This window comes from Hemitrygon akajei, chromosome 13 (genome assembly GCF_048418815.1).
Source record: "Hemitrygon akajei chromosome 13, sHemAka1.3, whole genome shotgun sequence".
Classification (NCBI taxonomy): Eukaryota; Metazoa; Chordata; class Chondrichthyes; order Myliobatiformes; family Dasyatidae; genus Hemitrygon; species Hemitrygon akajei.
In genome coordinates, this window is record NC_133136.1 from 11,973,771 (window position 1) to 11,997,962 (window position 24,192).

The following is a 24,192-nucleotide window of genomic DNA, read 5'->3' on the forward strand; positions in this document are numbered from 1 at the left end:
ATTCGAAACTTTAGTATCTGTTTTTGAACAAAATAACTTACAAATAAAACTTAATTATGTTGCATTGTGTGTAACATAAAAAGTGCTATTGAAGTCTCTATGAAGAGAAATTAATGTATCAGCAGATTGAAGAACTGACTTTATTATTTAATTTTCATGGCAGTTCATGAAATGTTCATGCACTTTAGACAGCAAAGTAAAAGTTTCAGGCTTCAGTTACACTTATCTATTCAGTTCAGGATGACACCTCAGGCTTAGTTACTGACTTGCCGCTTATTATCCCCTGACTACAGTGCCAAGATTAAGGAAGGCTTGATGGGTGTGCATTTTCTGCTAATTCTTAGAATTAGCAAAGCCTCAAACCATCTAACAATCCAGAGATACAAAAATACAAAATTCACAGAATATTAACCACTACGACACACAGTACAGGCCCTTCAGCCCACAAAGTTGTGCTGACACTTTTAACCTACACTTATGCTCCCCTCAATTCACTTCAGATATTTATCTTAAAAAGTCAAAATCCAAAGCAGCAATTCAACATCACACTCTGGCAGGCTACTTTCAAAATCTTTATACCAATTTTTTAGAATTTATTTCCTGCTATTCAAAAAAGATGTGTGAATTTCAAATGACCATCTGGTCAAATCTGAGCCAATTTATTTTGCTTGATGTTAGTTTGCTTTGTGAAACTAAAGTCACAATTTACAGTCCCCACAGTTCCAATGGTATATTTCTTTAATTAGCTTCTCAGGTGTTGCTCAAGTATTTAAAAAACACTAGAGAATCCATTACAAGTTCAAAGTACAAAATCATTGTGTTTGTGTGACAGTAAACTACTCAGGATTTAAACAAGTTGGGGAAGATCTGTAATTGTTTTCAGGTAAGGAAATTTATACTGCAAGACATTTCCTAAAAGCTGCAGTCAATTTAAAATCTGACTCAAAACCATGAACCCAGCAACAGAAGACTCTGGAATCTGATGTCTGTTTATGAGTCTTTAAACAGCTTTTTTGTCATCTTACGAAAGGAGGGAGAAGACAGAATGTCTGGGTTGGAGATCTTAATGGCAATGTGTCGTATACCACACTCAACAGGTTGGAAGGCCATGGGGGGGAGGTGGACAAATAATCTAAATATCATGAAACAAACAGGCTTGTAAATCAATTGCCAGTTAGTTTTCAAACCTTTGATGTGGTGTGTAAAAAAAAATTTCAAAATCACTACTTTGTTAATTTTCAGGTTGCAATTCTCAAGCACCAGGGATCAACCTTATTCTGGCTCTTAGAAAAGTGACCATTTTGCTCTCTTCTTGCACTTTTTAAAAATATTTCTTCTTGTAACTTATAGCATATTTTTTATTCATTGTACTGTACTGCTACCACTAAACAAATCTCGTGGAATATCTCAAAGAAAATAAGTCTGAAATATTACTAACTTTCTAACAGATTATCCATAATTATTACAGAAATATTGGTTATGTTGGCAAAGGGCTTAGTAACAGTATGAATGGCATGCATTACAAAATTGGAGGTATTAAAGAACCAAACACAGATGGAATACATAAGCAAGTGAAATGAAAAAAGGATCCTATCGCTGAATATTTCAGAGGTCTCAGATGGCAAATGGGGCAAAAAAATCTGATCAGGTTTTTGATCTTTGCTGCTGACTTAAGAGATCAATATTCAGCCTGTTTAATTCAATTCAAAACACCTATTCATGATTGAAAATAGACAAACATTGCTGCAACACAGGCGTAGGTCACAGGATATGTTAAAAATCAATACCTAGGCTCTCATAATACATATCTGGGAAGTCAATCATGTTTTGCTGTTGGAATGTTATGTGTTAACATAATACCTGTTTCTGGAGATATTTCATCAAGCAGTTTTACCATGCCATCTCCCTGCATGGCCGTCCACTTTTTAATTGGAGACCCTCCACCAATCCTGTCGTACTGTTCCCGAATCTTTGGAGTACGGCGCTTTGCAATGAAAGGAGCAAGTTTACTGGGGAAAAAAAATTCTAAAGGTTAATTTGCCCATTTCGCTTCCCATGAATGTCTCATGAAGCATCACAGCCATTCCAAAAGGGGTTTACAAGTTTAAATATGGATTACAAGTTTCTCCTTCACCATCAGGAGAGGAGGAGGGGACTTATTTTTCTAGAAGGCAAAATTTAACTAAATGCTTCATTTTCCTTTCCTAGGTCATCTGTAAAATCAGTCAATTGCCCAAAAAAAAAAAAAAATCACACATTAAGAGCACTATCTGAAAGAACTGCTGCAAAGTTGTTCCACAATCAAAATTCAGAAAGCGAATCTTATAATTGCTAAATGCATCTAAGCAAAACCCATGTACAAAGTTATATGGAGTTTCATTGTTTTACTGAGGTCCATGTGAATGGCCACAATAAGGAATATTCAATGTACAGAACACCAAAATGATGGAATCAACAGGAGTGCAAAGATCAAATATGTAATAGTTTGGAAAATGACATAAACCACATGAACAGATAAACAATGGAGAGCATTATGACTAGTTGCATAACCATCTGGTATGGTGGCACTAGAAAAAGCTGCAGAAGGCTGTAAATGCAGCCAGGTCCATCTGTGGGCACTAGCCTCCTCACCACTGAGGACATCTTTAAAAGGTGATGCCTCAAGAAGGCAGTAACCATCATTAAAGACCCTCACCAACCAGGACATGCCCTCTTCTGATTACTACCATCAAGGTGGTGGTACAGGAGCCTCAAGACATACACTCAAACTTTCAGAAACAGCTTCTTCACCCGACCATCATGTTTCTGAATGGACCATGAACCCGTGAACACCTCACTTTTTCCACTACTATTGTAACCTGTTTATTAAAAAAAAATGTATTGCACTGTACTGTTGCCACACACCAAAAAATTTCACGTCAGTAGTAATAAATCCAATTCTGAAATGAAAACAAAGCCCAATACAAGTTCAAAGAGAAGCATCTCATCTTCACAGTTCTCAGAACCCCAAACATGAATTCAACATTTCCAAATAATCACATTTTCAAGCTTGTGACAGTATTGGAAATTAAAGGAATTGTTTTTCGTTAAAGTTAATTTTAACATTATTACAAATTGTACTATTTACCTTTGGGCTGGAAGGGGGATAAGGTCCTTATCCATGAAAAGCCGAAGCAAGAAATCATGAACATCATCTAATGTTTCAGGGCCACCCATGTTCAACATGAGGATGCCAGTCTTGGGTTTTCTAATAAAATAATAGAACATGGTAATCTTTACACAGAGCAAAATGTATAATGCAAGTTATTTGTCATAAAAATGCACAGAAGTAGACACAGTAAGCTTATACAAGACATAATAATTTGGAAATGAAAAGCAAAGGATAGACAAAGGGTCAGTGGATGTTGTTTACTTGGATTTTCAGAAGGCTTTTGACAAGCTACTGCACACAAGGCTGCTAAAGTTAAGAGCCCGTTGTCCGACAGGAAAGATGTTAGCATGGTTAGAAGAACAGCTGACTGGCAAGAGGCAAAGATTGGGAATAAAGGGGTCCTTTTCTGTTTGGTTAGTGGTGACAAGCGGTGTCCCTCAGGGGTCAGTGTTGGGACCGCTTCTTTTCATATTCTATGTCAATGATTAATGATGCAATTAATGTGGCCAAGTTTGTGGACAATACAAAGATAGGTAGTATGGAGGAAGCATGGAGTCTGCAGAAGGAATTAGACAGATTAGGAGAATGGGCAAAGTGGCATTAAGAATTTAGTGCAAGGAAGGTTATGGTCATGCAGTTTGTTAGAAAGAATAAAGATGCAGACTGTTTTCTAAAAGGAGAAAATTCAAAAATCAGAGTTGCAGAGGAACTTGGGAGTTCTCAATCAGGATTCCCTACAAGTTAACTTGCAGTTTGAGTCAGTGATGAGGAAGGCAATTGCAATGTTAACATTCATATCAAGAAGAATTTGCTCGGCATAGGTAAACAGTATACCAAACAGTAACCAGCTAGCTGTCCTTGTGACAGAACCTCAATGGTGCCAGGGTATTCATTAGTCTCACAGCTAACAGTTAGTTATACTAATGCTAACTAGTCATAAATGAATTGAGCTGCACTGCCAGCTGAATATTTGTAGCATTTTCTGGTTAAATGTCTCTGAATCTCCTGCTCTGACCTTCTAGAGTCAGAGAACACTGCAACACTTAAACAGGCTCTTCAGCTCATCTAGTTTGTGCCAAACCATTAACCTGCTTTATAGCCTTCCACACCCCTCCCATTCATACAGCTAACCAAATTTCTTTTAAATGTTGAAATCAAAACAGCATCCATCACTTCCGCTGGCAGCTCGTTCCACACTCTCACTTCCCTCAGTGAAAAAGCTCCTCCTCGTGTTCCCCATAAGCATTTCACCTTAAACTTTTATGGTATGCTTGTCTTGGTGGCATAACTTTGAAAAGTTCATAGCTGCTCACTTCTGATAAAATCGGAGGCATAATACTGCGTTTATTTAGGAGTTCTCTGCTACTTGGGGTTTGCAGGGCATATTTTAAAACTCTTTGGAGTTGGGCATATTGGGCGTGTGCCTTTCTGGACAAGGGTGGACACTTATCAGGCATGCAAGAACTGTATCTTCGCAAACGTCTCAGTTTCTACTTTAGATTCTTAAAGTTTATCTTGCATTTAAAACATGGTGATAGCTTGCTGGTCACCTCTGATATTTGACTACCCGTTGGAGAGAAGATTTAAACTTTTTCAGGGTAGGCATACCTCGAAGAGACTTTGCAATGGAGTAGCAAATCATAAACACAAGAGATTCTGCAGGTGCTGGAAATCCCAAACCTGGGGTCCGTGGACCTCTCGGTTAATGGTAAGGGTCCATGGCATAAAAAAGGTTGGGAACCCCTTTTTTAGGACATGCCACATGTTGATTACTACCCACTAATCTATCTGAAAATTATCTGTTGCACAGCTGGTGCTTTTTTACTTCAATTTTAAACTTGCAAATTATTTTAAAAGCCATTTTTTCCCTTTCAACTGTTTTTCACTCTTTATAATTCTATTTCTGTGCCTGATTTGATGAGATTTCACTCATTCAGAATACATCTGTGGCTTACCCCTATTCAGAATGCCAAAGCTGATCTAGTTCTTGGAGATCTCAATTTAACTACCTCACTCAATACCCCAATACCGGATTTCTTCAATAGAATATGAATTAATAACCAGTCCACCTAGGTCAGAAAAGAGTACTGAAGGAGGTGCCTTTGCCATCAAACCCGTGACTTTCTAATTCAAAACTGATAGAAATAGGAAGCTACTGTTACAACACTAACATGGCATCTTGAATATTTTCTGTCTTCATCAAGCCAGTACTAATTATATTGTTAATGATTTCTCAAATTAAAAACCTAATAGTTTATCTTGGAGTCCAAAATTTATCTTATTTTTGGATAAGATAAATTTATCTTATGTTTTCCTCAGATATGTCAGAATAAGGAACGTCAAGTGAGGACTATCTGTTTGCCATCCTTGCTAGTTCCACCATAAGTTGATCTGTTCTTCAATGTCGTCGCAAACATGTATCCTTTCTCAAGCCACTCAATATACACCCTTTCTGAACTCAATACACTTTGAAATCCTCTTGACTTCTATTGGCACGAAAAATTGAGGCTATTAATTGTTCTGATTACCAGAATATTTAAAGCGATAATCTACTAATCCCTCTCAACCCCATTATTCTGCCTTCTCTCCATAACCCCCTACTAATCAAGAACCTATCAACCTTCACTTTAAATATACCCAATGGCTTGAGCTCTACAGTTGTCTGTGGCAATAAATTCCTAAGCTTCACCTGTGCCCTCTGGTCCTAGACCCCCCCCCCCCCCCCAACAAAGAAAAAATCCTCTATCTAGGTCTTTCAATATTCGATAGGTTTCAATGCCCCCCCACCCCCACTCTTCTATACTTCAAGTGCAGGCCCAAAGCCATCAAACGCTTGTCATGCGTTCACACTCAGGATCATTCTTGTGAACCTTCTCTGGACACACTCCAACGTCAGCTCAAGCCTTTTTTTTAGATAAGGGGTCCAAAATTCCTCACAATATTCCAACTATGGTCTGAGCAATGCCTTACAAAGCCTCAACATCGCATCCTTACTTTTATATTGTGTGTGATATTGTAGTCCAGAGGAACGTTGTTGTTGTGTGTGTGTGTGTGTGTGTGTGTGTGTGTGTGTGTGTGTAGTCAGATGACAATAAACTTGAATCTTATAGAGTTTAAATTGCAGTTTACCGTTCTCTTAGCTGAGGATTTTCCTTCATAGCCACCTGTTCTGCTGCTGCTGTAGTTGACTGCCATTGCCACGAGGGATAACTGTACAAATTATTCAAACTGTTCCTTACAACTGCATAGGAAACAAAATAGGAGCACAATTTTATTAACTGACATCTTTGTTTCATTAATACACAATTCCAAAATATCCTCAGCAAAACAGATCAAGTAGTAAATCTTTATAACTTCATCCTACTACCTCTCCTTTGTCTCCTTTGTCCATCCTGCTGGTTACTTTCTCAAGGAACTCTAACAAATTTATCAGGCAAGATTTCCCTTTACAGAAACCATGCTGACTTTGACTTTTATCATTAGCCTCCAAGTACCCTGAAACTTCATCCTTAATAATAGACTCCAAAACTTCCCCAGCAACTGAGATTAGGCCTATAATTTCCTTTCTTTTGCCTTCCTCCCTTCTTAAAGAGTGGAGTGACATTTGCAATCTTCCAGTCTTCTGGGACTATGCCAGAATCAAGTGATTCTTGAAAGATCATGACCAAGGCATCTGTCATCGCTTCAGTAATCTCCCTCAGGACTCTGGGATGTAGTCCATCTTGTCTGGGTGACTTATCCACCTTAAGACCTTTAAGTCTGACCATTGATTTTGTGTGTGTTACTTAGGATTTCCAATACCTGCAGGACGTTGGAATACAGAGGCAAGATGCACAGAAACAAGGACAGTAATCAGTCACTGTCATCAAGGTCAAATGTACAGAAAAGTGCCAGAAAAAGGCCAGCAATATCATGAAGGATCCCACACACCCTTCTCATGGAGTGTTTGCCCCACTACCTTCAGGGAAGAGGTGATGCAGCTAATCATGCTAGGACCACCAGACTCAAAAAAATAGACCATAAGATCATATGACATAGGAGCAGAATTAGGCCATTTGGCCCTTCAAGTTTGCTCCACCATTCAATCTTCGCTGATCCTTTATTCCCCTCCTCAGCCCCACTCCCCTGCCTTCTCCCTGTAACCTTTGATGCCACGTCCAATCAAGAACCTATCAAGTTCTGCCTTAAATACACTCAATGATCTGGCCGCCACAGTGGCCTGTAGTAATAAATTCCACAAATTCACCCCACTCTGGCTGAAGAAATATTTCCGCATCTGTTTTAAATAGACACCCCTCTATCCTGAGGCAGTGCTCTCTTGTCCTAGACTAGACATCTAGACACAATGGAAAACATTCTTTCCACATCTACTCTCATTCAATATTTGAAAGGAAGGTTTCAATGAGATCCCCCATCATCCTTCTAAATTCCAGCAAGTACAAGCCCAGAGTTATCAAATGTTCCTCATATGATAATCCTTCTACTTTTGGAATCATCCTCTAAACCCTCTCCAACGCCAGCACATCTTTTCTTAGACAAGGAGCCCAGAAATTTTCACAATATTCAAGGTGAGGCCTCACCACTGGCTTATAAAGCATCAGCATCACATCCCTGCTCTTGTATTCTAGACCTCTTGAAATGAATGCTAATGTTGCATTTGCCTTCCTCACAACCACCTCCACTTCCGAGTTAAAATTTATGTTGTTCTGCACAAGGAACCCCAAGTCCTTTTGCATCTCAGATTATTGAATTTTCTCCCCATTTAGAAAATAATCTGCACATTTATTTATTCTACCAAAATGTATGACCATGCCTTTTCCAACATTGTATTTCATTTGCTATTCTCTTGCCCATTCTCCTAATGTATCTAAGTACTTCAGCAGCCTGTTGCCTTAACACAACCTGCCCCTCCGCCAATCTTGGTATCATCTGCAAACTTAGAAACAAAACCATCTATTCCATGATCTAAATCATTGATATACAGCATAAAAAGAAGCGGTCCCATCTACCCCTGTGGAACACTACTAGTCACTAGCAGCCAGCCAGAAAAGGATCCTTTTATTCCCACTTACTGCCTCCTACCAATCAGCCAATGCTCTAACCATGCCAGTAAGTTTCCTGTAATACCATGGGTTTTTAAATTGGTAACCCCTGTGATGTGTGGCACCTTGTCAAAGGGCTTCTGAAAATCCAAATATACAACATCCACTACATCCCCTTTATCTATCCTACTCGTAATCTCCTCAAAGAATTCCAACAGGTTCATCAAGCAAGATTTTCCCTCAACAATAAGCAATCTGGAATCTTCCAATGTGAGATGATGAGAGACTGTAGGGTCCAGGCAGCCCATTAACAAGTGCTCCCAGTCCACAGTAATTGCCCACACTCTCTGTCATGGTAAAATCCCAAGCTTCACAACTCAATGTTGGGCAGCCAGCCCTGTCATGAACACCCCACCATCCCCTCTGCAGATCTTCTGCTGAGTTGTGAGCACATCGATGCTCAATTTGTGCCATGTTCCAGGTACCCACGTTCACAGGGAGGATGCAGCTTGTATCAGGTGTCTGGAACAGAGCAGTTTATAATGCACAATGCTGTAATTACCCCTCTCATTTCCAGCAGCACTGTTATTCTTGGGAATGCACAACCCCCCGCATCACAAGCACTATGAGAGGAACTAGAGTATATCTCCAGTACAACTACTTTTGCCAACACCTAATCTATGTACAAGAGAAAAAGGCACTCCCTAATAAATGACAGAAAATTCCGAAGCAGATCTGCCTGAAGCTCTAAAATCGATGGTGTATTATTCCTATGCATATAGTCATAGAAAAGTACAGCGCACAAACAGGCCCTTCAGTCCATCTAGTCAATGCTGAATCCTTTTAAACTGCCTATTTCCGTCGACCTGCACTGGGACCATAGTGCTTCATGCCTCTACCATCCATGTGCCTGTTCAAACTTATCTTAAGCGATGAATTTGAGCTTGCATGCCCCACTTGTGCTGGCAGCTCATTCCACACTTCACGACTGTGAGTGTAGAGGTTTCCCCTCATGTTCTCCTTAAACTTTTCAACTTTCACCCTTAACCTCTGGTTGTAATCCCATCCAACCTCAGTGGAAAAAGCCTGCTTGCATTTACCTTGTCTATACCCCTCAATTTTGAATACCTCTATCAAATCTCTCAATCTCCTACATTCTAAGGAATAAAGTCCTAACCTATTCAATTTTTCCGTCTTACATAGGTTTTCCAGACCAGGCAACATCCTCATAAACTTTCTCTGAAAAACATGAAAAGCATAATAAAAGCACAAGGAACTTCTAATTATTCCCAAATGAATTGAATCCCTAATTCTAGTAGAAGCTAAAACTATTACCTGAAATGAATTTTGCCAAACTGACAAGAATGTAGGTAATGTTTTTTATTATTTAATACTCACCTGGTCAATGAATCTCAGGGTAGTATATGGTGACAGATTTGTACTATGTTAATAAATTTACTTTGACCTTTGTTAAATAAAATGTCATCCAGAAGACCCGAATAAGCTCAGGCACTATTCCTTGACCTTAGATTAAGCTTCCAGGAAATTAAAGGCAAAGGTCAAAATGGGAACAGGGAAAAGAATTAAAATCATAAACAATGGAAAGGCTGGAAGCATTCTCAGAATAAAAACATTTATTCTACAAAGCAACCACCAATCCGTATTTGGCAATACACGGCATCAAATGCAAAATACAAGTAAATCATTGCTTTGACAGAATAAAGGTGTCTGTGGCTCTGAACAAAAGGAAAGAATTAAAATGGCAGGTGTGGCATTTCTTTGTGTTTCATGGGGCAAGACACCCCGGGAAGAGTCGAAACCATTAGCAGAGATAAAGGAATGACACAGAAGGTCCAGCAAGGACAGTCCCAGAATGTGAAAAAGAGAGGGAGAAACTCTGTGTGATGGTGACATCAGCTTCAAGGTGGCAAACTAGAGAAATAATCAGTCGAGGATGGAGAGTGATAGGGAAATAATCAGTCGAGGATGGAGAGTGATAGGGAAATAATCAGTCCAGGATGGAGAGTGATAGGGGAGTGATAGGGAAATAATCAGTCGAGGATGGAGAGTGATAGGGAAATAATCAGTCCCGGATGGAGAGTGATAGGGGAGTGATAGGGAAATAATCAGTCGAGGATGGAGAGTCAAGGCCAAGGGAACCTGTATCCTATTGTGGAAAGGACGATGAAATGGGCACAGTTGAAGTCCATCCCACCTATGGTAGAGGGAAACCCACCGCTAAGGAAAAAGAAACACTGGAAGCACAGGTATGGCAGATACACTGTCCAAAGAGGTGAGATTAAGAAAAATGGGACAATGGAAGCGTGGACCATTCAGGAACCCAGGATAAGAAGAAATACAATCAAGGTACCATGGGTCATTACCAGTTGTTCCCCAACATAGGTGTCAAAAACAAAAGTTAGAGGAGAAATACACAAGGGTGAGAAGAGAGTGGAAACTAGCAGCCACAGTGATGAAAATTTCTAATTCAGTGGAGAATAACACCATTAACTACAAGGAAATGAAAGCCAAAAGGGAAATGGATCAGCAACCGTTTTTTTTCAACCTCAATTATTCCATTTATGTTCATTACGTTCTTATGACTGTTTTATCCCACAGAAATTGGCACAATTTGAAACTAAGTGTTCGCATAGTTACACCTATTTACAGGAAGCACAGGGAGTTAAAAATTAATGACAGTGAGAACAAGTTAAACCAGGCACATAAGCATCATGGTGGAGTCTCAATTGGACTTTGTTCTGGGAAGAGAAAAGGCCTCAGGCTATACATCTGGGTGATGGAGGTGCATGAGATGGTTATTGTTGTGTAACCATCTGAAGTTACCTCAGATTATTGTAATTGATTCAGTTACCTAACAGGGAAAAAATGCACCAGGAAGAAAAATAAATTTCTATCTAAATAATTTAAATAAAATCATGGATTTAAAAAAAATCCACTCAAAAGTGCCTGCAGCACTGTACACTAATTATCCCGTTGGCAACTGCAAGGTAGGCAAAGGGATTGGCATGATTTCCCCCTCCCCCTCCTCCCCATTAAGTACATCTGAGATAGATTTTTACCTCAGAAGTTGAAGGTAAGGAGAACTCAAGCAAGAAAATGGAGTTGAGGTCAAAAAACAGAACTGCACTGATCTTACGTAGTGGCAGAATAAGCAGATGGCTTACCTATACAACTTTCTATCTACCAAGGCACGTGTCTTTGAATATGCTTTGGGGGGTGGTGGGTGCTGATGCTTTCTGCTGCTTATGCATGGGTGGGGAGTCTAAATTTTACTGTCATTCATTCTTTGGGGTACTCTTCTGTACTCCGTGGATGTCTGCAAAGAGAATTTCAGATTGTATACATTCTATGATATCAAATGGAACCACTGAAACAAAAACTATACACCTTCTAAAAAGGTTTCTTCCCCCCAGGCTGTTAATCTGATTGACAATTCTAATTAGCCCCTTTATCTACTACCTCAAAAACTGGATTTTAAACCACTTTTTATAATGTGGTTTACATTATAAATAGATACTGGCATTTATGCACATTTTATTCCCTATCATAACATAGAAACGTAGAAAACCTACGGCACAATAAAGGCCCTTCGGCCCATAAAGTTGTGTGGAACATGTCCCTACATTAGAAATTACTAGGCTTATCCATAGCCCTCTATTTTTCTAAGCTCCATGTACCTATCCAAAAGTCTCTTAAAAGACCCTATCGTATCTGCCTCCACCACCGTTGCCGGCAGCCCATTCCATGCACTCACCACTCTCTGCGTAAAAAAGAAAACCTACCCCTGACATCTTCTCTGTACCTTCTCCCCAGCACCTTAAACCGGTGCCCTCTTGTGGCAACCATTTCAGCCCTGGGAAGAGCATCTGACTATCCACACGATCAATGCCTCTCATCATCTTATACACCTCTATCAGGTCACCTCTAATCCTCCGTCGCTCCAAGGAAAAAAAGGCTGAGTTCACTCAACCTATTCTCATAAGGCATGCTCCCCAATCCAGGCAACATCCTTGTAAATCTACCCTGCACGCTTTCAATGGCTTCCACATACTTCCTGGGGTGAGTCCTGCCTCTCAGGATCTTCTCCATCAACTTACCAACCACTGAAGTAAAACTCACTAGTCTTTAATTTCCTGGGCCATCTCTACTCCCTTTCTTGAATAAGGGAACAACATCCGCAACCCTTCAATCCTCCGGAACCTCTCCCGTCCCCATTGATGATGCAAAGATCATTGCCAGAGGCTCAGCAATCTCCTCCCTTGCCTGGGGTACATTTCATCTGGTCCTGGTGACTTATCCAACTTGATGCTTTCCAAAGGCTCCAGCACATCCTCTTTCTTAATATTCACATGCTCAAGCTTTTCAGTCCACTGTAAGTCATCACTACAATCGCCAAGATCCTTTTCTGTAATGAATACTTTGCTTCAGTATTCACTAAGTACCTCCACTACCTCCTCCGATTCCATACACACTTTCCCACTGTCACCTTTGATTGCTGCTATTCTCTCATGTCTTATCCTCTTGCTCTTCACATACTTGTAGAATGCCTTGGAGTTTTCCTTAATCCTGCTTGCCAAAGCTTTCTCATGGCCCCTTCTGGCTCTCTAAAATTAATTCTTAAGCTCCTTCCTGCTAGCCTTATAATTTTCTAGATCTCTATCATCACTTCGTTTTTTGACCCTTTCTTAAGCTTTTCTTTTCTTCTTGACTAGATTTTCAACAGCCTTTGTACACCATGGTTCCTGTACCCTACCATCCTTTCCCAGTCTCATTGGAACATACCTATGCAGAATCCTGAACATTTGGAGGCATAATATGATTAGGAATAGTCAGCATGGGTTTGTCAAAGGCAGGTCGTGCCTTACGAGCCTGATTGAATTTTTTGAGGATGTAACTAAACACATTGATGAAGGTAGAGTAGTAGATGCTGAGTAGTAGATCTCAGCAAGGCATTTGATAAGCTACCTCTTGCAAGGCTTATTGAGAAAGTAAGGAGGCATGGGATCCAAGGGGGCCTTGCTTTGTGGATCGAGAATTGGCTTGCACACAGAAGGCAAAGAGTGGTTGTAGACGGGCCATATTCTACATGGAGGTCGGTCCCCAGTGGTGTGTCTCAGGGATCTGTTCTGGGACCCCTGCTCTTCATGATTTTTATAAATGACCAGAATGAGGAAGTGGAGGGATAGGTTAGTAAATTTGCCGATGACACAAAGGTTCTGGGTGTTGTGGATAGCGTGCAGGGCTGTCAGAGGTTACAGCAGGACATTGATTGGATGCAAAACTAGGCTGAGAAGTGGCAGATGGAGTTCAACCCAGTTAAGTGTGAAGTGGTTCATTTTGGTAGGTCAAATATGATGGCAAAATATAGTATTAATAGTAAGACTTTTGGCAACGTGGAGGATCAGAGGGATCTTGGGGTCCGAGTCCATAGGACACTCAAAGTTGCTGTGCAGGTTGACTGTGTGGTTAAGAAGGCATATGTTATTGGTCTTGATCAACCGTGGGATTGAGTTCAAGAGCCGAGAGGTAATGTTACAGCTTTATATGCCCCTGGTCAGATCCCACGTGGAGTACTGTGCTTAGTTCTTGTCACCTCACTACAGGGAAGGATGTGGAAACTATAGAAAGAATGCAGTGGAGATTTACAAGGATGTTATCTAGATTGGGGATAGGTTGAGTGAATGGCCTTTTCTCCTTGGAGTGATGGAGGGTGAGAGGTGAGCTGATAGAAGTGTATAAGATGATAAGCATTGATCATGTGGATAATCAGAGGCTTTTTCCTAGGGCTGAAATGGCTAACATCAGGGGGTACATTTTAAGCCAATGTTAGGCTGTCTTTAGAGTGTGAACTCCGGCAAGGCAGAAGGTCCCAATGGAGTACCTGGTAAGGCTCTGAAAATTTGTGCTGACCAACTTGCAGGAGTATTCAAAGACATTTTCAACCCCTCAACCCAAACTGACAATTAAACCCGCATATCAAATTAATGCGAACAGTGTGAGCCACCTTGCAGCCTTCTTGCTCATAACACCATTCCACGCCACTTAAAGAGTTAAATTGCCTCGGCGACGTCCTGCTAGAGTAGTGCTAAACCAAAGTGGATTATTTTGAGGTGTTAACGGTAACGCAACTGTTATCAGTTAGACGCAGAAAGTACCAGACAACCATCAAGAGCAGGGCGTTATCTTTACAGCCCTGGCTAAAATATATTCCTCGAATTAGTATTACAAAGCATTTTTACGGGGTCGGCGTGCGCAAATTGGTTGCCGGTTCACCAACTTTACAACAGTGAACACATTATTACATGTTCAGTAATAGGCACATCCGTACAGGGGCACTTAAAGACGCTCCATCACTGTTTGTTTACAACACATTTAAGCACCCCGTCATGGCCTAGACCACTCGGCCAATTTCCTCCACTATTCCTCGCAACAGTAACCCCCCTCCCCGCCCTCCTCCTTAGGTGGCGCGCCCCTTGCCCCCTCCTCGGGGGGCGAGCGACACCACTCACGCCGCCGAGAAAGAGGGGAAGGAAAGTTGGTAACGTCGATGTTCTTCCGCCGACGAGTTACATAACATGCACACTCTCGCCGGGAGCCGGAGCCCGGCCGACATTGTCAACCTCGGCCAGACTGACTTCCCAACCCACCCGCTCCAGCCCATGCACAACCCTACCGCTTGTTGTCACCGCCGGGTTCAGAAGGGGAATAACTCCGCTCAACTCACCGACACACGAACGGGTTCCCAATCTCAGCAGCGCCATCTTGAGCGACCGTCAAACCTGTCCCGGGCTCGGCACTACTCACTCCTGCGGTTCCGCTCGTCTATTGCCGTTCCCACTCACCGGGCCACACCAGGGGGAGGGGACATCTGTCTCCTCCTCCCACATTAACTCCAGGCTGTTCAGAGAAAGTTCTAGTAGTCTTTCTATGCTATCTCTTCACTACAACATTCAGTCCATCAGCCAAACTGTAAAGCCCTAATTAAAACATCAACACAAAAAATATTGTCATAAAATGGACTTTTGTACCTATGATAAATAAAGTTCTTTTTAGTAACACACACAAAGCGCTGGAGGAACTCAGCAGGTCAGGCTTTATTAATCTACGGAGAGGAATAAAGAATTGGGTCCGAGATCCTTTCGGCATTTTGTGCGTGTTACTTTGGATTTCCAGTATCTGCAGAAACTCGTGTGTTTAAGCAAATCTTTATTATAAGAATATATTTGCAATGAAGGAAATCCGGCAAAAATTCACTGAATGTGCCACTGAAGTGTGGTATAGTTTCTCTTCCAACGACTTTAGACGTCTAATTCTGAGGTCTCAGCCCGCTCCCAACATATCGGTGCAGCTATAAAGAAGGCAAGACAGCGGGTATATTTCATTAGGAGTTTGAAGAGATTTGGTTTTGTCAACTAAAACACTCGAAAACGTCTATATTATTTCTGCTTTGCACTACAGTATTTTAATCTGTTGAATATACTTTGTACATTATATTCTTGCTGTAATTGATTTCTATATTGCATTGTACTTCTGCTGTAACAATTTCACGACACATGCCTTTGATAATAAACCCGACTCTGAAAGACAGGATATTTCCTCTCGAAGGAGTCTTCATCTGGATGGAGATCGCAATCTAAAAGTAGAGGGTGCTATTTAGGACTGGAATGAGGAGAAATTTCTCCAAAGGCTAGTGAATCATGTAATTGGCAATCACCGAGGGCTAAGTCATCGATTTCATTTGAAACCTTAATCCATCGATTTCTTCGTATTATGTGAATCGCGAGACTCTGGCACGGTGGTGTCGCAGTTAGTGGATTGCCAGCAGTCAATGATCGGGGTTCAATGTCTGTGAGGAGTCTGCACGTTTCCCTTGACTATGTGGGTTTCCTCCGGGTTAGGATCAGGAAGTTGTGAGCATTCTATGTTGGTGTCGGTGTCCTGTACCCCATGATGGGTTAAAGAACCAGCAGAAATAGAAAACACATTGGAGTCTGGTATTGCTAACAACTAACAGTGTTTATTAGTAACTACGCAATACAGTGCTATAAATGCAGGTATATTACTCAGGTTAGCAATGATACATATGTATATGTGTGGAAATAGGAACAAAACTAGGCTCTTCCAAACCTAGGGGTGAATGGATACAGTCTTACGATGATGAAGAGATTTCAGTTCAGTTCGAGGTAGTGAGTTGAGTAACGTTGGAGAGAGAGAGAGAGAGAGAGAGAGGTGATGCTGTCGATCTTCCTGTTGTCTTCTGAAATCCCCATTGTCCTCCGAAATCCTGTTGAAGTCACCGACTGTGACCATAACACGTACGACCGTTCTTCAGTGATGGAATTATCACCCCAGGCGAGGGTGGACACACAAATACTTCCCCACCGGTCGCACCTTTTCACACTGCGAGAGCCACTGGTCGATTTCCTCGAATCGATCCTCCAAAAACCCCCACCTTCCTGTGGGTACAACAAAGCTCGTCCAGTGTCCAAAACCGTGTGGCTGTCTGTGTATCAGCGGACCTGGCATTTATCCCCACATGCTGGACACCAGCTCCGCCCGCCTGCTCCGCCAACCATTAACCTGCTCCGCCCCTCTTCTCTCTGTAAGAGTTTTACAAGCAGGCAAGAGTCCTTGTGGAAAAGGTAAACAAGCTTGTAGAGAAACCATAACATCAATCTTTCGAGCAGATCTGTGTGTGTCTCAGTAACAAAGTCTCTCTCTCTCTCTCTCTCTCTCTCTCTCTCCTCTCATCTCTCTCCTCTCTCTCTCTCTCTCTCTCTCTCTCTCCTCTCCTCTCTCTCTCTCTCTCTCTCTCTCTCTCTCTCCTCTCTCTCTCTCTCTCTCTTCCAAAATGCAGTCTCATTCTCCCGACATCAATTAGAGCAAAATTTTGTTTCATCTCTACATTACAGAATACAAAGCAATACAAATGTGATTATCATGTAGCACATTACAGAAGCGTATACAAATACTAATCGCTATCTCAGTTTTAAATCTAACATTCAAACAGTCAATCTACCATGATATTGTCTTTATCTTTCACATGCTTTGTTACAAAAAAAGTCAAATTCCTGCAAAACCAGATCCTGTTATTCAAAGTGGCGTTTGGTCAACCATTGTCCCTTTTCCACTTCGAAACAGAACACTTAACCATCACGTGATCAGCTCGAACTTTCAAGCTCGACCTGAACTTAACCTGCACGGGTGCTAACTCCTCACTCATGTTTTCTAAACAAAGCACATTCATTAAATTCCCAAACAAGTCCTTTGTTCCAAACAAGTCAATAATTTTATCTCCAAGATCTTTAGTTCCAAATGTTTCCATAATAACACCTGCAGATGGTCTCTCCAAATCACAAACTTGAACAACATCACCAAGTTGTTTATCTTTAAATTCCAAAATATAGTTTAACAAATCAGCATGCACTGTCTCAGCATCTGAAAGAGCTGTTTCTCGCAGCAAAGTCAAAGGCCTTGAAACCAATACAGACTTCACAAGTACTTTATTCAAAAGTCCAGGAACAATACTTTTCCCAATATCTTCAATAATATTCACATCACCAGTTTTCAACTCATCACTAACTTTTAGAACACCTTCTAACCACAAGTGACTGAGAACCCTCACTTTTCGCTAGTACCAAGGGTTAACCCCTTACTCACTGAACCAAGTCCATCTGACACAAAAGGACTGCATTCCTGTTCCACTAAGTCACACACGTCAAACCTCAACTGAGTTTCACCACAAGGTTCAGTACCCTGTGAATCCACAGGTACTTCAACAACCTGAACACAGGCAAACGGGACAGCTGCCTCTTCTAGGCTTTCAATACCAGTCCCAGTTTCAAATTCCAGGTTCCCCTGATCCTCCCAACTACTCTCTGGGAAACTCTCATCCGGAGTAATCTCAACCTTGTGGGTTAGAACAACCTCGTCTGCCAACTCCCACAAGGTAGTGGCAGGCTTTAAATCTCGGAATGCCCTTACATCATCGGGAACACACTTCTTAAATTCTTCAATTATAACCAGCTCCTTACCCCTACCTGACGCTTGATCCTGTCGCTGTCACATCTCCCTCTCGAACTGTCTCTGTCTTTCTGCTTCTTCTGTTTGTTTCTTGCTTCTTCTCTCTGCTTTTTCTGCTTCTCCAGACTCTAATTTAATTCTCTCTAACTTCATCTATTCGAGTTGCAACTGGATCTCTGGAGGAAACGTTTCTAACTCCTCCTCACTAAAGTGCTTCGTAGAAATATAGTGCTCTACTACTATCACTCGGAGTTCCACCTTCGTCACAGCCTTCTGTGCCTCCCTAAGTTTTAACACATTTACAACTTCCCACAACTCATCCTTCTTAGCTTTCCTTAAGCCTGCAGGGTCTGGTCTTGCCAGAAAACACGCAACATCGATTTCTGCTGTTTTTCCACACAACCAAATCAAATAAGGGATTTTTTCCCAATCAATTCACACAAACCCCCCACACAATTTGTTCAAATCCCGGAACGCAGGCCCAATTTTGGTCTGGTCCAGTGACGGATTAAAGAACCAGCAGAAATGGAACAAACTTTGGAGTCTGGTATTGCTAACAGCAGTGTTTATTAGTAACTACTCGCAATACAGTGCTATAAATGCAGGTATATTACACAGGTTAGCAATAATATATATGTACATAAGTGTGGAAATAGGAACAAAACTAGCTCTTCCAAACCTAGGGGTGAATGGTTACAGTCTTACGATGATGAAGAGTTCAGTTCAGTTCGAAGTAGTTAGTTGAGTAACGTTGGACAGAGAGAGAGAGAGAGAGAGAGAGAGAGAGAGAGAGAGAGAGAGAGAGAGAGAGAGAGAGAGAGAGAGAGAGAGAGGGAGAGAGAGAGAGAGAGAGAGAGAGAGAGAGAGAGAGAGAGAGAGAGAGAGAGGTGAGAGGTGAGCTGATGCCGTCGATCTTCCCATTGTCTTCTGAAATCCCCGTTGTCCTCCGAAATCCTGTTGAAGTCACCGACTGTGACCATAACACGTACGACCGTTCTTCAGTGATGGAATTATCACCCAGGCGAGGGTGGATACACAAATACTTCCCCACCGGTCGCACCTTTTCACACTGCGAGAGCCACTGGTCGATTTCCTCGAATCGATCCTCCAAAAACCCCACCTTCCTGTGGGTACAACAAAGCTCGTCCAGTGTCCAAAACCGTGTGGCTGTCTGTGTATCAGCGGACCTGGCATTTATCCCCACATGCTGGACACCAGCTCCGCCCTGCTCCGCCAACCATTAACCTGCTCCGCCCTCTTCTCTCTGTAAGAGTTTTACAAGCAGGCAAGAGTCCTTGTGGAAAAGGTAAACAAGCTTGTAAACATCAGGTAAACATCAATCTTTCGAGCAGTCTGCGTCTGTCTCTCTCTCATTTAATAACAACGTCTCTGCGCTGGACACCTCCCCCACTCTCTCTGTAACAGCTCAAAGAGTGTCCAAAAGACAGTCTCTTTCTCCCGACATTTTAAAGTGATAGTCCACAGAAAATATGGGCCCTAGGGGTACATAACAGTCGGAAACATGGCGAAACCTGAAGGCTGCGCTCAGCACATCGTCCGACTCTATTCGTAGTTGACATTAACGATGCATTACAATACTGTACACCTTAACCTTGTTAAATCCGTCTACAGACAATGCAGATTCACAGTTATGCGAGGACCACAGCTTTCCCGCCAATACAAGCACCTCACAGTCTCTCTCCCGTCAGGCTCGCATTGGTTTTGGCAAGGTTTGGATGAGCGAACTTGCGCTCTTAAAGCTTTGTTGGTTTTACGTACGGTGCAGTGATTTTGTGCTTGAAATATTTAAACGTATCTCCTAAGAGTCCGATGTAATGTCTTGGGCCATTAGGCGAGCGGCGGTGAACGGCTTTAAAACTGTGAAAAAAAGTTGGAAATTATAAACAGCGCGGCATCCGCTTAAAGGACGACAGCTCTGGGACGCTACTGCCGGGAACAGAATATCGTCTTTAAAGTTCTTTTGTTGCTTGACAATGTGCCAGCCCATCCAAAACATTATAGCTTTTATCCTAACATAGCAGTGCGGTTTCTGCCGCTTGACACAACGTCGCTGATTCAACAATCGCCCAAGGTGTGATCCACATTCAAGGCGTATTTTTTTTTACGGCGAACTATCTCTCAGATGCTACAAGCAACAGACGATTGTGAAAATCCCGGGAGTTTAACAACGGTGAGGGAACGGTGGAAATCGGAACGCTTGGCATAATTGGGGATGGACATGGACCCACGTTTAGAACGGAGTCAGCATTTCAGTTGTTCCGTGCCGTCAACTCTTCTTCCCTACAAGCAAATTTATGCTGAAAAGCAAAATGCTGCCAAGCAAACAACCCTCACCACTTTCTTCAAACCGGTGTCATCTCCTGCTGCCGGCAGTTCTAAGAGTTTCATGAGTGTTCCTTCACCCCTTGCTGTGTTTGATATGGTCCTGACGACCACAACCATCAACCTTCTCCATGTAAAGCTGCCCGACACCACTCATCTCCCGGAGCGAACACACCTGCCACTGTTAGTAAGTACTGTACACTCTAGTGTGTTAACTTTCTAAATTTATTACATTGAATATTACCTTAAATTGATTAAATATAATACGAATATGCCTTGTGGTACTGCTTTGGTGTTGTATTGGAATGAAAATGTGAATTGTAATGCCTGCACAGTTCTCATGTGCTTTATGCAGTCCTGGGTAGGTCTGTAGTCTAGTGTAGTTTTTGCATTGTAGTTTTTGTATTGTTCATGTAGAACCATGGTCCGAAAAACGTTGTCTCGTTTTAACTGTGTACTGTACCAGCAGTAATGGTCGAAATAACAAAAAGAAAACTTGACTTGACTTGAGGAAATTACAGATAAAACATATTTGACAGAACGATGCATTCCAATACACCAAATCCTCGTTAAATGCGTCTTCAGAAGATACGGATTCACAGTTGTGCGAGGAGCTCCGCTTTCCCGCCAATACAAGTCACGTTCGCTCGCCTCACCGTCTTTCTGTTGAGACGAGAAGTCCCGCTTCCCCGCCATTACAAACGCCTCACAGTCTCTCTGTTGGGCTGAGAAACCCCGCTTCCCCGCCATTAGAAACGCCTCACAGTTTCTCTGTTTGGACGAGAATCCCGCTTCTCCGCTAATACAAACGCCTGACAGACTTTCCCGTCAGTCTCGCATCGATTTTGGCAAGGTTTGGATGAGCGATCTTGTGCTCTTAAAGTTTTGTTGGTTTTACCTGTGGTGCCGTGATTTGGTGCTTGAAATATTTAAATATGCCTCATAAGAGTCCGATGTAATGTCCTGGGCCATTAGCTATTCATCTAACGGAGCGAACACGACTGCCACTGTTGGTGAGTGCTGTACACTCTATTACGTTAACTTTCTATGATTTATTACATTGAATTTTACCTTAAATTAATGAAATATAATACGAATGTGCCTTGAGGTTTTAACTGTGTACTGCAGCAGCAGTTATGGTGGTAATCACAAAAAAAAGCAAGTGGATTTGACTTGAATAAATTACACATAAAGTATATTTGACACTAACGATGCATTCCAATACACCCAATCCTCGTAAAATGAGTCTTCAGACGATATCGATTCACAGTTCTGCGAGGAGACCCTCTTCCCATCCAGTACAAGCGCCTTACAGTTTCTCTCCGTCAGTCTCGCATTGGTTTTGGTAATGTTTGGATGTGCTATCTTGCGCTCTTAAACTTTTATTGGTATTTCATACGGTGCAGTGATTTTCTGTTTGAAATATTGAACTATACTTCCTATGCGTCCGATGTCATGTCCTGGGCGCCAATGCAAGCGCCTCACAGTCTCTCTGTTGGGACGAGAAGTCCCGCTTCTTCGCCAATACAAGCACCTCACAGTGTCTCTGTTGTGACGAGAAGTCCCGTTTCCCCGCCAATACAAGCACCTCACAGTGTCTCTGTTGGGACGAGAATCCCCGCTTCCCCGCCATTACAAACGCCTCACAGTCTCTCTGTTAGGACGAGAAGCCCCGCTTCCCCGCCATTAGAAGCACCTCACAGTCTCACTGATGGGACGAGAAGTCCCGCTTCCCAGCCATTACAAGCACCTCACAGTCTCTGTTGTGACGAGAAGTCCCGTTTCCCCGCCAATACAAGCACCTCACAGTGTCTCTGTTGGGACGAGAATCCCCGCTTCCCCGCCATTACAAACGCCTCACAGTCTCTCTGTTAGGACGAGAAGCCCCGCTTCCCCGCCATTAGAAGCACCTCACAGTCTCACTGATGGGACGAGAAGCCCCGCTTCCCAGCCATTACAAACGCCTGACAGACTTTCCCGTCAGTCTCACATCGATTTTGGCAATGTTTGGATGTGCGATCTTGCGCTCTTAAACTTTTATTGGTATTACATATGGTGCGGTGATTTTGTGTTTGATATATTTAACTATACTTCCTATGCGTCCGATGTCATGTCCTGGGCGCCAATACAAGCTCCTCGCAGTCTCTCTTTTGGGACGAGAAGCCCCGTTTCCCCGCCAATACAAGCACCTCAGAGTCTCTCTGTTGGGACGAGAAGCCCCGCTTCCCCGCCATTACAAACGCCTGACAGACTTTCCCGTCAGTCTCGCATTGGTTTTGGCAAGGTTTGGATGTGCGATCTTGCGCTCTTAACGTTTTGTTGGTTTTACCTATGGTGTAGTGATTTGGTGCTAAAAATATTTAAATATGCCCCATAAGAGTCCGATGTAATGTCCTGGGCCATTAGCCAATCATCTCTCGGAGCGAACACACCTGCCACTGTTGGTGAGTGCTGTACACTCTAGTACGTTAACTTTCTATGATTTATTACATTGAATTTTACCTTAAATTAATGAAATATAATACGAATGTGCCTTGAGGTTTTAACTGTGTACTGTAGCAGCAGTTATGGTGGAAATCACAAAAAAAGCAACTGAATTTGACCTGAATAAATTACAGATAAAGCATATTTGACACGAACGATGCATTCCAATACACCCAATCCTCGTAAAATGAGTCTTCAGACGATACAGATTCACAGTTCTGCGAGGAGACACTCTTCCCATCCAGTACAAGCGCCTTACAGTTTCTCTCCGTCAGTCTCGCATTGGTTTTGGCAATGTTTGGATGTGCGATCTTGCGCTCTTAAACTTTTATTGGTATTTCATACGGTGCAGTGATTTTCTGTTTGAAATATTGAACTATATTTCCTATGTGTCCGATGTCATGTCCTGGGTGCCAATGCAAGCGCCTCACAGTCTCTCTGTTGGGACGAGAAGCCCCGCTTCTCCGCCAATACAAGCACCTCACAGTGTCTCTGTTGGGTCGAGAAGCCCCGCTTCCCCGCCATTACAAACACATCAGAGTCTCTCTGTTGGGACGAGAAGCCCCGCTTCCCCGCCATTATAAGCACCTCACAGTCTCACTGATGGGACGAGAAGCCCCGCTTCCCAGCCATTACAAACGCCTGACAGACTTTCCCGTCAGTCTCACATCGATTTTGGCAATGTTTGGATGTGCGATCTTGCGCTCTTAAACTTTTATTGCTATTACATACGGTGCGGTGATTTTGTGTTTGATATATTTAACTATTCTTCCTATGCGTCCGATGTCATGTCCTGGGCGCCAAGGCAAGCGCCTCACAGTGTCTCTGTTGGGACGAGAAGCCCCGCTTCCCCGCCAATACAAGCACCTCAGAGTCTCTCTGTTGGGACGAGAAGCCCCGCTTCCCCGCCATTAGAAGCACCTCACAGTCTCTCTGTTGGGACGAGAAGCCCCGCTTCCCCGCCATTAGAAGCACCTCACAGTCTCACTGATGGGACGAGAAGCCCCGCTTCCCCGCTAATACAAACGCCTGACAGACTGTCCCGTCAGTCTCGCATCGATGTTGGCAAGGTTTGGATGAGCGATTTTCCGCTCTTAAAGTTTTGTTGGTTTTACCTATGGTGCAGTG

At 42.5% G+C, this 24,192-nt stretch overlaps 1 protein-coding gene across 3 annotated transcripts in view; it reads right to left on the reverse strand.

Annotated features, from left to right (window-relative positions):
* fech (ferrochelatase) overlaps window positions 1-15,059 on the reverse strand; it is a 40,018-nt gene extending 24,959 nt beyond the window's left edge. The window contains exons 1-5 of one of the 3 annotated variants that reach the window (XM_073064138.1): window positions 14,939-15,055; window positions 11,379-11,530; window positions 6,281-6,392; window positions 3,128-3,247; window positions 1,861-2,009 (exon numbers count right to left, since the gene is read on the reverse strand). In XM_073064138.1, coding sequence (XP_072920239.1) covers window positions 1,861-2,009; window positions 3,128-3,247; window positions 6,281-6,309 — 298 coding nt within the window. In that variant the 5' untranslated portion in view covers window positions 6,310-6,392; window positions 11,379-11,530; window positions 14,939-15,055. Of the gene's footprint in view, window positions 1-1,860; window positions 2,010-3,127; window positions 3,248-6,280; window positions 6,393-9,370; window positions 9,401-11,378; window positions 11,531-14,938 lie in introns of those variants that run through there. The other 2 variants (XM_073064137.1, XM_073064139.1) reach the window with 2 other exon arrangements.
* Between the last annotated feature and the right edge of the window lie 9,133 nt (window positions 15,060-24,192).